The sequence below is a fragment of the Notolabrus celidotus genome, chromosome 18, assembly GCF_009762535.1.
Source record: "Notolabrus celidotus isolate fNotCel1 chromosome 18, fNotCel1.pri, whole genome shotgun sequence".
Taxonomy (NCBI): domain Eukaryota; kingdom Metazoa; phylum Chordata; class Actinopteri; order Labriformes; family Labridae; genus Notolabrus; species Notolabrus celidotus.
The window spans coordinates 21,631,680-21,646,647 of NC_048289.1; the positions used below are offsets into that span (position 1 = coordinate 21,631,680).

At 38.1% G+C, this 14,968-nt stretch overlaps 1 protein-coding gene across 4 annotated transcripts in view; it reads right to left on the reverse strand.

The window, feature by feature from the left end:
* cpxm2 (carboxypeptidase X (M14 family), member 2) overlaps positions 1-14,968 on the reverse strand; it is a 55,385-nt gene that overhangs the window by 18,489 nt on the left and 21,928 nt on the right. For all 4 annotated transcript variants that reach the window (XM_034707162.1, XM_034707161.1, XM_034707164.1 and 1 more), the window contains 2 exons: positions 8,190-8,299; positions 4,275-4,414 (listed from right to left, as the gene is read on the reverse strand). In XM_034707162.1, coding sequence (XP_034563053.1) covers positions 4,275-4,414; positions 8,190-8,299 — 250 coding nt within the window. The remainder of the gene's footprint in view (positions 1-4,274; positions 4,415-8,189; positions 8,300-14,968) is intronic.

Below are 14,968 nucleotides of genomic sequence, written 5' to 3' on the forward strand. Positions count from 1 at the left end.
ATCCTGCAAAGATCGTCTTTTTCCCATTCATGTCCATGTGGTTTCCGGTGTTTCTGCAGCCAGCCTCAAGCGGATTCTCAATGAATTGAAGTTTATAATACTTCCACATGGGCTTCATAGTTTGAGACCGGAGGTTGCCACTTGAGTAGCACCTCTAAAGCTCAATGATTTAGTAGTAGTTACTGTAACCACTGGAAACCACTTTACCACAGGGCTGCCCATTAACATATTTGAATACAAAACAATGATGTGGCTTTCACAAAAAGATCGCAGAATATACCTGATATCAACTATTATAGATTAAAAAAGTGACATTCAATTATCTACTCAGTTATTTTCATAATGAATGGCGATAAAAGGGAAAAGTTTTCTGAAAGGGACGCATTTTCAAAAAGTACAGCATGTATTTTAGACAAACACAGCTGTGAAGAAAACAAAAGTAGAAGTTCAGAGGCTACAACTTTCAAACACCTTGTTTATGTCCTCTAGAAGTAGTTAAGGTAGAGTGCCGAGGGGTGAAACATCCAAAAAGTACACCATTTTTTAAAAGTCTGTCTTCATAGATAACTCAAGTTCCCATCCTCTATCAGCCCTCTCTGTGTGCAGTATGTAGGTTGGCTGAGACTCCTAGCCTCTGGATAAAGACATCAGTGCTGAGCTGGTCCAGCCCGGTAAGAATTCCCAGATCTGTTAATTAAAGCTCTGTTATAGACAGAAGCTCCTGAGCTGGCACCGAAGACAGTTACATGCCCTGCAGAGCTAATTGTGGAGAAAGTCTGTCTCAGGCATTGGTGTTTTCTGAACCTTCAGATCCTGCTGGCCATGAAGGAAAATTTACAAACACAGTCTGGTAAAGAAATTCCCTGTGCTCTCTTAGTGCAGCACGCAAGCAGTTTCCACTGGTCCGTGCCACCCTCTCCAATTAAGCCAGCGAAAGCCAAAAGTTGTCAAATATTATTAAAGACCAAAGTCAGGATATAAAGATGTTAACAGAAAAGGGATTTATGCTTAAGGAAAGAGGACCATAAATACAAATTACTGTCAAAGTTTATAACTTCTTCGCTTAAAGTTTGTTTTTGTTTCTCTTGAATGTTGCTTTGTCAACATTTGGGTCATAACACATATATTTTAATGACACAGCCGAAGCCATGCAGAGCATTGCTCTGTGAGTGTTTGTGTGTGTACGCTTTTGTAGATTGTGAGGACATTTTAAATGAATACACACCACACTATAAGGACATTTACAATTATGAGGACAGTTCATGTGTGTGTGTGTGTGTGTGTGTGTGTGTGTGTGTGTGTGTGTGTGTGTCCTTGGTGGTGCATGTCCCAAATTGCTGTCATTTGCAAGTGTGACAAATCAAACTTAAGTTACTGAGTTGAAATACAACAGAGTCATATTAGTGACCTAACGGTTCCTTCATATAGGGGAGAACGGGGTTGGTTGTCACACGGGTTGGTCGGCATACTCGTTATATCTCGCCACCAGAGGGCACTTTCTCTCCAATTGGGGTATAGAAATTTCCAGAATTAGGATCAGAGCTCACCTACATAGTCTGCTCTGGAGTAAGACAGCTGAACTTGAGGTGAGAGGACCTTTTGTGTTTTATATGTCATATTGTAAATATTCAGCTCCTTAGTATTTTCCTTCTAGGCTTTTCCACGATGGGTTTATAACAAAACAAGTTTTACCCTTACAAAGTTAGTAGTTTAAATTTTTATTAGCTAGCTAAGTAGTTGTCAGATGGCTGTTAGCCTTGATGCTAGCAAAAAATTCCAGTTGGGGTTGGTCGTCACATTCTCTTTGGGGTTGGTTGTCACATGTAACAACCAACCCCTTAGCAAAATCATGCATGGTGAAAATTAGTAGGAGTGTGCAGACCCTACATTTGCCATCACTGTAACTCAGACAGTGACTGCATGTAGCCTGGTTGAGTCGGTCATTATTGTTAGGTCTATTTGTTTTGTTCTCTATGTTGTTATATAGGCTGGACTAAAGATGTGTTTCCTGTTCATGTTCCTTGCTCATTTTATGTTAAAATGCATTAAGTTATTCTTTGATAGTTAATTGCCTCTTTGTTACAATGAGTTGGAAAATGCTAGGGATACACATTTCAAGCCAACACCTTAAGCTTCAATTTAATGTCGGAATGACTACTGAAAGATGTTTTGATGATGAGCAATCATCAAAACAGTAAAAAGTGTGACAACCAACCCCGTTCTCCCCTACTCTCTAAAGCTAAGCCAGAAATGTGAAAGTGCTTAGTGGACCCAAACTGTGTTTCTACAAGTGTACATGGTTCTATCAATAACAGTACTGGAATAATTCATGTGTTCCTGGGTAGGCTTTAAATTCAGAGTCAACCGTTAAAGAATATTTCTGCATGCTCACAAAAGACCTGGCTCTCATCTACTGAGGTAGTGGGAGGCGAGATTATACCTTTCCTGTTGTAGTTGAAATATAAGACAAGGTGCCATAGAGACGTTATGGTACTATAATTTATACCTTAACACGCTTTACAGTTCCTGTTAGCAGCACACAGGTAGGTGTATCATCCCACATCTTAGTCAGTGGATACAGTGATTATGATCTAAGTGTTTGAATGTGAACAGTTTGAAATGTAATCTCAGCTCTACATTTCTACTATCCCTCTTTTTCCTGCTATCATCCAAGTGTGATTAACAATAATAAAGTACAGTAATATCTGTTTCTCCAGGGTTTTTTTTTATAAAGCAGTGACTTCTCGAGGGAGGTAAGAAAATGACTCTGTTCTCCCATCAATCAGACTCAAAAATGTTTAATCCTCAGAGTGAGGGGATCAGGAAAGACTTGTAATAAGGGCAAGCTTTGGACAAGGTTCAGCTCCATGTGGCTGAAATTGAAAAACTGTTTCGTTTATGTTTGTGAAGTCAATTTTCCAGTTGGGTTTAAAAGAAAATCCAGAGTCATTAGGTTTTTGGTGATACTATTACTGTTTGTCCTTTCTCAAAACCCTTGGTGATTGTGAAACTTGAGTCATATGGGAATATATTTTTGGCCAATCACTGTGTTTGGGTTTTTAATAGCAAAAGACAAACATGGTTCTACAGAGGCAATGCTGATGCGTTTGTTGGTCCCTTATATATGTCCATAATAACTTAACTTCCTCAAAATTTCAAAAAAGGATTTCCATGAGTTTTGTACAGTCAAGTCATCCCCAGAGGATGACCCCTGTCAATTTTATGTTTGTTTGGTTCTAATTGGCAAATGTTTAACTAAACTAGACTAAAAAAGACATAATTCATCTTTTGAAAATCCTTGCTCTGTCACAGTAGCATATTAGCCTGCTTATGTTTAGCATTCAGCACAAAATGACTAAATGTATTAAAGCAAGAAGTTATTTTGGGCATATTTCCTGGCCAGGGGCGATTCTAGGATCGGATGTTTAGGGGTGCTGAGCCGGGCAAGATAAACTTAACTGTTTACACATTTTAATGCAATTTCATTCCCACATAAGTAAGGAAGGAAGGAAGGAAGGAAGGAAGGAATGAAGGAAGGAGGTAAGTAAGTAAGTAAGTAAGTAAGTAAGTAAGTAAGGAAGGAAGGAAGGAAGGAAGGAAGGAAGGAAAGAAGGAAGGAAGGAAGGAAGGAAGGAAATTTGATTTAGTATAGCACCTTAGAATAAAATCACAGGAAAAATATTGAAATTAAAATGAAATCATAAAACAGTAAAAGAAACAGACAATAGCATAATTAAAACATTAGTCTGTACAAGGTGAGTCGAAGGCCCGTTTAAATAAATATGTCTTTAAGAGTTTTTTTGAAAGTGACAATAGAGACAGCTGAACGAATATTTAAAGGAGGAGCGTAAAAAAGTAGTTTTTTACTAGAGCTACAGCCCTGGCTTGTGGTGGGAAACTGCACTAGAGCTTAAACACAACATATGACCAGCATTGCTGTCTCACAACAATAGAAGTTTATCAATAACTTGATTAACTGACTAGTGATTAGTCAGGTAATTGAGTGCCGACTAGCGAGGGTAACACCATTCAGTCATTTCGTGAACTTATTGCACACATCCCTCGTTAAGACTCCAGCTAAGAAATATATCCATTAAAGGTTTAAAAAACCTTGAAAAAGACATCTTTAAGGATCTCTAAGATTCAGAGGTAAATCAGAAAACTAGCATGAGATCAATCATTCCAATTTTCCTATTTCTATAAGCTTAGACAAGAAAATCCTCATCCTCAACCATCTGCAACTCTCTGTGCATGTGTGCAGGGTTCATACTCACGACCAGAGGGAGCTCCTGCCTTGTGTGATGACCCCTGTGAACTTTGTCAGCCTCCTGGCATCTACTTCAAACCACTGCAGCAGGTCATCTCTCCCAGCGCACCAGGCCCCATCATAGAGGTCGTCTTCATAAAGGCCAGCCTGCAGCCACAAAACAACCGTGAGGAGCAGCATTGTATTTCAGATAGCGATGTAGAAACACAACCACGACGTCTAGGGTTGGCACAACACATACTGTAGGAGGTAATGCTCTTTATTCGTTAAACCTCATATACAGTGACGTGTTGACAGTGGAGAGGATAAATCTGACATGTTTGGATAATCCTCTGAACATTTGAAGGGTGCAGTCTAGATGAGAATTCGCCAAGCAAGATTTCTTATAGTCTGCTCATTCATCAGCTGGAAAAGTATAACTATAGTGCTACAGAAGCTTCTCTCTGCATTAAGCCTGTGGCAGATTGTTCTGTTAGCAGAGATTGTGTCTGTGTGAACAGCCATATGCTGACTGGACACATCTTATATCCTCTTCATGCAAATGTAAACATTATGATGACACTCTGTACTGTATATATACTGAGTGAGTAGTGCCTTAATTTAATGTGTGAGTGTCAAGTGTATTTGGAGGACACCACTCTTGCTTGACATTGAACAGCTCTTAATCTAAAGATCTGAAAACACATTAACATAATCTCACTTCAAAGATTAGTTAAAGGCACATTATGTAAATGAAGATTGGAATTGGGGTGATATTGCAGAGATCCTGTACATTTACTAAAGGGGAAAAATTATATAAGAGTGCGTGAACAACTTTCACTTGACATTTAACGCCACAGTGTTTTGGTTTGTTAACAGTCCAGTCTTTTGAATGTGTTTGGTGTGGATTAGGACCCTCCCAGAGGTATCTACTGAATGTAAATACGACATTAACATCTACTCTGTGAGAATACAGCTAAGTTGAAATCAAAGCCCTTCAAATATACAAGTACAGTATATGCATTCAAATAGTCCACATAAGGTACTGTATTGGAAGCTGAATCTATAAGCAGAACTCAATTTTCTTAAAATTGCATTATTTCTAATAGACAACAGGAGGCGACTACAATAGTTGCAAATAAGTCCTACTGTATAGAAGTCTATGGTATAAATTTAATTGAGTATAAGGGCCAAGTTATATAAGACAAAATACATTTCAAAAGGAAAAGTCGTACATTTTTGAAGATAAGATCATAAATATACAAGTATAGAGTTGTACATGTATGACAAATATCATAGAAGTAATTTTAGGGTATGGTTAGCTTATGTATCATTTTGAACATGGAGCATCTTATGAAGTTCTACTTCTACAATGTGGTGCTAGCACATCAGCACCACATTGTTATGAGAATCAGGATTTTTGATAGATTGCACAAGAAACTGAGTCTACACTGATGAAGGACATGCTAATGGGCAGCCTGTGCATGAAACTGCTGATTGTCCTCAACAAAATGAAATTCCATATTTAGGGCATGTGGCTAGCTGCTCCTCTCCAATATGTTATTCTACATGTAGATTGACTGAATCCTGTGTATGATTACAGCTTTATTCTCTAAAATTTACACCTAAAATCCTTTTAATTTATTATTTTTTTCTTTTAAATGTATCCTCTTTTGTCCCTTACAACTCTATAATTGTAATAATGCAACTTAATTCTTGTAATTTAATTTTTTTTATTATTTTAGTAATATGATTTTATTCTCTAAATCTACATTTTTGTTGTGGCCATTATCTGGGATAGTAAAAACAACATGATCATCAATGGGACATTTTCAATAAAACATTGTTGTTAATTTTATAACTAAAACTACAATTTTCAGTAAATAGGTAATTATCATAGACTGTATAAAATATGGACGCAGTATCCGTGACATCACCCATCTGTTTCTGAAGAGCTGTTTTGAGGCCATATTGCTGCTGTCAAGTGATTGTGATGTACAGGGGCGGAGTTTGAGCCTTCTAGCCAACAGCTACAGTGTTCCCGCCTGTCAATCAAGTCAGCTGTGCCTCTCATTGGAAGACTCTTGATCTCAATATCTTCGAAATTGCTGCGTTAGAAAAAAATTCACCCCCCTCACAGTGTGAGCCAATTGAGAAATGAGCTATCCAGACTACACTTGTCTTTTGTACCAGGCTGTAAACATGTTTATTTTTGCTATAAAGAAATACCCTCTTTTTCCCATTCATGTGTATGTGACTTCCAGTACTTCTGGGGCCAGCCTCAAGCAGATCCTCGATGAACTGCAGCTTTAAGCACTTCTGCATTGGACTCTTATTTTTAGACTGGAGGTTGCCGATTGGTAATAATGCAGGATATACTCAAGGGTTTAGCTTCTGTGATTGACCTATAACAACCATGATCAGAATAAGAGTTTTAAGAGTGTATCCAGCCTCTTGTCCAAATATGGTCACCTTAGGTGAAAATAAAAAGATGGCAGCACCAAAAGGACAGATTTTAAGTTTCATATTGTTAGTAAAAGGAGTGATGTCAGGGAGACTTTGTCCACTTTTTAAATATTGTCATTGGTTTGGATGTAGATATGAGGTAAAATAATACTGTTTGTGTGAGTACAAAACCTGATGTGCTTTTAGAAACGTATAAACAAAATATCATCTGTAAACTGTGCTTCTACTTATATCTACACGATCCAACCATCATAAAACAAAATAAACAATGGTGTAGTGTTCCTGTAATGAAACATAAATGTCTAGGTTTATTATTGAATGATTTGTGAGATGGAGAAAAACAACAACCTCTGCCAAGGAGCGTCTGTTTTCTGTCTTGTTTGACTGTCAGTTACAGAATATCTCAAAAACATGTTTGCAGATCTCAATAAAATATGAGGAAAGCTTGGCCACGAGACAAGAGATTACTTTTTGATGCCAATTCAAATCCAGGTGCAGAGAAGAGACCTTTTTATGAGCTGCTCAGTGAATACACAAAATTGGGCACACGTGTCCAAGAATTACATGTGTGTTTTGCTGCAGGATAGGGAGTTATGTTTTATAACACTGAACACATTTCTGTTATGTTTTTAACTGTTGCAGAAGGTAATCCAGAGGGGATGTGTGAACTTTCGTAAATCATGTTGTCCTCCAACTCATATGATCAAAAGAGAGTTCAGTTCATCACAGAACAGTTGGTGTGTGGCGTGTAAACAAACTGCAGCTTCTACAAAAGTGGAAACAAACCAAGCTCACTGGCTGCAGGCCTGATACAACAGGCAACATCTGCTTTCTATGTGTCTCTACTGATTTACAGATAATTGTTCTCCAGATTGGACGTTATCTTTTTCCCTCTATGATCCCTGACAGGCACTGACATAGACAACCAAACAGCGACTCCTTTGTTTTGCTGGTTTCCTGAAACATAATGCCTCGCCGTCTTAAGAGAATTAAGAGCATGTGTGTGTGTTTCATTAATTGTGCAGATGTATTCTGAGCCGTTCAGCTTGCAGAAGATGAGGCTGGAGCTGCAGACCGTATGCAAGCTAATAACCTCAAAGAACAGTCTGCACTAACAGGAAATTCCTCTTCTCCCAGATGTCAATCCTTTTTATCAGGTTTAGTTTGATGGAGAAACTATTACTTTCTCTATTATGTTAGCTTATGGGTGTTAAAATATGCTGCGAGTTGAAATAGTGTCATCCATATTTGACCTATGCCAGCAGACAATGGAGCTTAAATAAGGACTTCTAGTCATTCTGAAATTAAAAGATGCTATCTCTCCATCATTTTTCTCAGGTTTTGCCTCTTTGTGTTAAGATGACTCCTGGAAAACATAAAAGCTTCCAAGGAAAGGAAAGGTATAATTGCAAAGGATCTAACACAAGCCTGAACATTTCTAATAAGCGTTCCCAAGCTACGCCACCACTTTACATACCTGAATGTTAAGACGACCCCTGTGTGCACCAAGGCCATAGCGTTTGATGGTTGAAGCGTGAAGCTGGAAGTCATCAATCTTCAAAGTCTCCAGTCCCATAGGAGGGCATTCTAGGTAAAGGAGAATGATGAATTAGCTGGTGATGGTAATGTTATGAATCATGTGTTGCAGGGCTCCAGGAGTGCTGCTTTGTGTACAGTACATGGCTGCAGAGTCAGGGAGCATGCGTTTGCTAATAGCTGGACTCAACACTAACGAGCAGTTCAGACTTAAGCTCAAGTGTGTAAAGTGATCCAGACAACAGCTGTGTTTGGTGTTTGTTACCAAGATGATCCAATAAGAGGTCCTCTATCTATCAAACCAGTCAAAACATTGTGAAATGTCCAAATTAAACTAGAATGTCATTGTTATGCTAGCAACCAGTATCTGTGTTGATGTTTATCACTCTGTTAGCAAACCAAAACCAACAATGACCCATGAAGAATCCTTTTTCCGTCCAATGTGTCGTTTCTCTGCTGAAATTTTTTTTCACCTGTGCTCATTACACTTTGATCTTGAAAGCAGACAAATACATTAACATAAGCTATACACTTCTGTGCGTGTAAACCGGGCTGCATAAAAGGCCTATGTGAATGGGAGGCTTTCACAGAGGCTTTGATGTCTAAACTGATATAAATTTCAAAATGTGTCAGTCTCTATGAGTGATTAATGAGTGTACACTATGAAAGCTTCTGTTTTGTTATTTTGGCACACCTTGCACAGCCAGCCAGCTGCACCCTGAGTGCATGATTAAATAGTTGAAATTACTATGAAATTATAATAAAGAGAGGAAAAGGGAATTTGTAAAAAGCTGCAGCTGCAGAATTTTTAACCAATAATGAGGACAAAGGTGTTTTTTGGTTAAGACACTACGAATCCACCTACTGTGAAAGTAGAAAATACCAATAGCAATGTTTTGTTCAAAAAACATCCATTTAATTTTACAGTGATTGTTACTGTACTGTTCAGCAGGAAGTTTTCTTTGTGTTCAAATAATGTTCTAGGATAACATTCTCTAAAAATATTAATAAAATATTTAGTAAAAACCTTCATAAAATGTTAAGTGACAGTGTTCGAATATTAAGCGCTAATGTTCTTGAAACGTTCTCAGCTCAACGTTTTCTGTATGTTTCTAAAATGTTCTCAGATAACGTACTCTAAAAACATTCAATAATCTATGACCCAAAGAATGTTATCAAAACATCCTTTGAATGTTAAAGATAAAACATTCTGTCTATGTTCAAATGAAATATCACCAGAATATTCTTAAATTAAACATTTTGTGATTTGAGGCATCAGTATATTCTCTTTTTTGCATTATTGAGAATGTTGCTTCTTTGTTAAGTAACATTATTAGAACATTTTATAGAAAACATTCAATAATCTTTCACCTAAAGAATATAATCCAAACATCCTCTGAATGTTAAAGGCAAAGATAAAGGCAAGGCAAATTCTTCTTTCATTAATTGTTAACAAAAAGGAAAAAAAATTAAATACATAAACATCCTTGAAATGTACTTTGAATATTACTCTTCAAAATTAATTTCAAAGTTGTATAAACAGAAATGTAAACTCAAATGTTGTTACACTGGTTTACAAAGTGTGGCTACCATTAGCAGAGCTAGCACCACCAGCATTCAGACAACATCCACATGCCTGTGCTGGTTACTCATTACTCAGGTTGAGTAGTTTAACGCCAGTTTAACTAGAGTATATACAACTTGATCTCCATTTTCTAGTTTCAAATACTGCCAAACTGTGCTATTCTATGAAATGCCACCTGTCATCTGTGCTTGTTTACATCCAGGTAGTAGAGTACCACAAAACCATGTCTTTTACCGAAAAAATATCATCAAAACATTATCTGAATCTTAAAGACAAAATGTTCTTCTTTCATTAATTGTTAACAAAAAAGGAAAAATTTACACATAAACATCCCCAAGATGCACTTTGAATATTACACTGAAAACCTTTTCTTGAAAAATCATCAGAACTTATAGGGAATGTTGGCCAATGTGGTGAGAACATTCCCTGCTAACTGGGAGAATTCATGCCATACTTGAGAATTATGCAGCAAGTTCTACGTATAATTGAGCACAGGATCACAAAGTCTTCAGCTAAACCATGTCAAATTGGTTTGCTGAGAGTGGCTAGAGTTAGCAGAGCTAGCACCACCACCATTAGGTTCTCCCTGCAGGGTAGAATTAAACTGCTTGTGCAAGTTATGCATCATTGTGTTTCAGTAGATGTGTGCAAATTTAACCTGACACAGCTTACATTCAACTTTATCTCCATATTCTATACCAAAATACAGCCAAACTGTGCCACCCTACAAGATATCATCTGTCATCTGTACCTGCTTACATCTAGGTAGTAGAGCATTAACCAGAGCTACAACCCCATCTAGTGGCGGTTGGCTGTGCTACAGTTTAGACACAACATTTTACATCATTTCAGGCCTACAATAATACAAATATGAATTAGTTTAACTGACTTGTAATCAAAGGCTGGGGTATTTTGGATTCACATCTCAAAATGGGACGAGATGGAGGCTAGGTGTCTATCTAAACATACAGTCAGTGTTAAACACCAGTTTGTTTGTGATGCAGGGTTCCTGAACGTCCTGTAATCTCCAATCCCGAACTAATGTTTCAGAGTAATGCTGGGTGTATGGTTTACTTTCCTTAGACCCATTTTCACTCACTACAACTTGTCAAATGGTTGTGATGTACAAATACAGTGTTGCTATGGAGCTATGATGCATGAGGCAGCGTGTGACCTTCGTGTCTTGCTGTGGGCATGTGTTACAGTATGGCATCATGTTAAGTCATGCAGAAATTATGCAGTGTAAATAACACACATACACGCATCTTAACATTTCCGTGGTCGGAGCAAAGCCCTGGAAATGTTTTTTTAATCACTTACAAACGTCAATGCTTTTTAGGAACCTTTTGAACCTTTTAGGAATTTAACATGTCTTTAGCGCTCTTGATATGTCTGTTTCTCTGAAACAGCAATAATGTTCCTGGGTCAATTTGACCCGGGGCATATTCAATTATCCAAAAGTGTCAAAAATTAGATTAAAAAAAATGTGTGTTGGGATTTCTTGGGGTTCTAACTCCATTACTAACCATTTAAATCAAGATTTAGTTCATTGGTGTTCTTTAATTCTCACAGATCATGGTTCAATGAGGATAACTCACTCGTTTTTCATTCAAATTAATGCTAAAACTTTTTGTATGTACATTGGAAAGCCGTAAATATAAATACAATAGTTTGACATGAAATAGATTTTTATTTTAAATTTTAATTTTTTTATTTTTATGAAGTGATGTTGATGAATTAACACAAATCCTCTTCTGTCACATGCTGCCCAGATTTTTATGCTGCATTTAGCTGGTTTGGAAGGCATATACTGCCTAAAATAGACTTTAAAAAGGGTCAGTTTGACCCGCAACATAACAGGAGGGTTAATCAAGTGTAATTTTAAACTACTATTGTTTTTAACTAGCTTTAATATATCTGGCATTACTCATTAAATTATATTAACTTATTATTTCTAGTATTAATAGTGAACTCATATGTTATAGAACTGAATTTCTGACCTACTCTGTATTAGATCAATGTAAGTGTGATCATAAAGTACTACCGTTTAAAGGTTTCCAACAAGAGCAAGAGTTAGCTACAACTCATGAGTGCCTTTATATCTCCACAGCAGTGCTTATGGTGGCAATTAGCAGTGCTCAATATGACTAATCGTCATGTAATTAACTCCTTGAGCATGCCAGTTATCCCCTACCACCCACTGAGGCCAAAGACACAGTTTGGCAGTCCTATCAAGGCAATCTGCCTTTACTTTGGAAAAATACAGTCTCAAAAAGAAAAAGCTGCACATAACTTTAAATTATCTTTTTTTGCATTTGGAGGGAGTTTTTAGATATTGGAACAAATGCCTGTCTATAAATGATTGCAGAATCGGAGATGGTATTTACTACATAGAGCTCTTCATTGTGTGAGGTTGGCTCATCTTTCTGTAACAGTGCATCACCTGCTGAGGACAAAACAAGCAAATCAAGGTTATTATGTGAAATATCTGCTGCCTCACAGCTCTCTGGGTCAGTTCAAGCTCTTTGCAGATTTCCCTGATCACCGATGGAAATTCAGAGCAAGAATTTCCTACTGGGCCTTGGGTGCAGCGTATGCTTCACATGTCGCTGTCATGTAGCCAACTGCCTTCACAAATGAATACGCAGAGAAGAAACAGAGAGACAGAACACATGGAATTTTGGCCTTTACAGGATATAAACATGTGAAGTTGGACGTAAGGCTCTGCAGTAAAGTTTATATTTGATCCATAAAGGAAGCTGGCTTCTCATTGCAAAACTTTTTTCAGCAGCCTGATTTGTCTACGTTTCTACAGAACATCAATCACAGGCACCAGAATTTTCAGACAGAAATCCAGATACAAAGATGATCCGAGTCCAAAAGCCACACATGCAGAAGACAATTTATGATTGGTGCATAAAGAAAGCAGCTTGAGACCAACTTAATTCCTGCTGTAAAACCAGAGCGTAAAATGTTTTTTAATGAGCCTGCAGAGAAGCCACTGGTGAGACCAGAGGGTGTTGTATACACTGTAACTCTGTACAGCAATAAACCCCATTTTGATATACCTGTGGCACAGTATGATTGTAAAATTGGAATCAAACAAGTGCTTTAAGTCTGCAGGCCTTTGGGATCAGCCTTCATAACACATTTGGAACAACTTCTAAGCTGCAAAGAGGACCAAGGTTAGCTGGACAAAAAACAGATGCCTGCTTGTTATTTTGCAAAGCACTAAATTATTATCAGTATCACCATCTGCATGCAGCCCTTTTTGCAAGGGGACGCACAAAGGCACAAAGCATCTGGCTTCAACAACAATGTACAAAAAAAGATGAGAAAGCAGACAGTCGAGGCCTCATTTTTTTATTAACTACGCAAGTGTTACTGAAAGTCAAAAACCAATGCTTGGATCAAAAACAGCATTGAAAAACTTTAGAAGTATGATTTATACAAGTGGAGATGTTCCGAAACAATTCATTTCAAAGTTGTATAAACAGAAATTTAAACTCAAATGTTGTTGGACTGGTTTACCAAGTGTGGCTACCATCAGCGGAGCTAGCACCACCAGCATTTAGTCCTCCTGTTAGGCAGTGGTGGTTCTTGGGAGGGGCCAACAGGGGCCAGAGCTCCTGTAAAACTGAACCTGGACCCCCCTGTGGCCCCCCCTCCACACCAAACAAATATTATACATTAAAAAAAGCTTCAGTATCGTGCCGATGTTACAAGTGGAACACATGCGTGTGGGACTTGGTTCCAGTCCCTTAGAGCGAGAGGGACTCATGTTGAGTGTAAACAGCCAAACAGCTGCTGTCTGTATTTTGATATAGTACACAGTAGTATATATGTCTAGTATATAGGGATGCACTGACTTTTTGCCAGTTTGTTCTCAGCCAGTCCTCGCCCTTCTCAGTCTCTTTTGTCAGGGTTGAATGTGTCCTTCTGACCCTTGACCCCAGCCTGGCCCCCTGAGTAAAAGTGGTCTAGAACTGCCACTGCTGTTAGGCTAACAACCACATGCCTGTGCTGGTTACTCACAACTCAGGTTGAGTAGTTTAACGTCAGTTTAACCAGACACAGCCTATATACAACTTGATCTCCATTTTCTAGTTTAAAATACTGCCAAACTGTGCTGTCCTATGAAATGTCACCTGTCATCTGTGCTTGTTTACATCCAGGTAGTAGAGCATTACATCATTATGGCAGTGGCCATTAGCCAGAGCTACAGCCCTATCTAGCAGTTGGTGACTGTGCTGCTACTCAGACAACATTTGACTGGCATTTTTGGTCCACAGTAATAAAAACACTATAAATATGTTTAACAGGCTGTTTTTTCTATAACTGACTAATGAGGAGGATGGCATTTAACCATTTAGTCGACTAAATGTGAACATTCTTAATGAAAGTACTGAATCAACAATCTAAACAGACCTGAAGTCCTGTGATCCTAAAATATTTAGTAGTATCAGGTTAATTTTCCTTAACAGTATTTCCTGTGGCCTTAAATGGCAACTGAATCATTTTGCCACAAGTCCACCCTGTTGGTGTATACCAAATTTGCTTCTTGGAACAGTTTTTGGTTCATAGTACTTGTCTGAATGGGACCACAAGTAGTAAATGACAAATACTCTTCTATGTGCTTACCATAGACTGTATATGGATGTAGTATACACAACGTCACCCATCTGTTTCTGAAGAGCTGTTTTGAGGCCAATCGGCAGCGGCAGCCGTATTGCTTCTGTCGAGCCAGTGTGAAGTACAGAGGAGGAGTTTGAGCCTCCCAGCCAACAGCTACAGTGTTCCTGCAGTCAGCTGTGCCTCTCATTGGAAGACTCGTAATCTAAATATATTTGAAATTACCGCGTAATGAAAAAATTCACCCCCCTCACAATGTGAGCCGATCAAGAAATGAGCTATCCAGACTACACTCGTCTTTTGTACCAGGCTGTAAACATGTTTATTTCTGCTCTAAAGAGATGTCTGTGTATGTGACTTTCAGTACTTCCGGAGCCAGTCTCAAGCAGTCCCTCGACGAACTGCAGTTTTTAGCACTTCCACATTGGACTCATATTTTTAGACCTGAGGTTGCCGCTTGGTGTTGACTTAGTTCTCCTTTTATATTTCTGTGATTACTACAA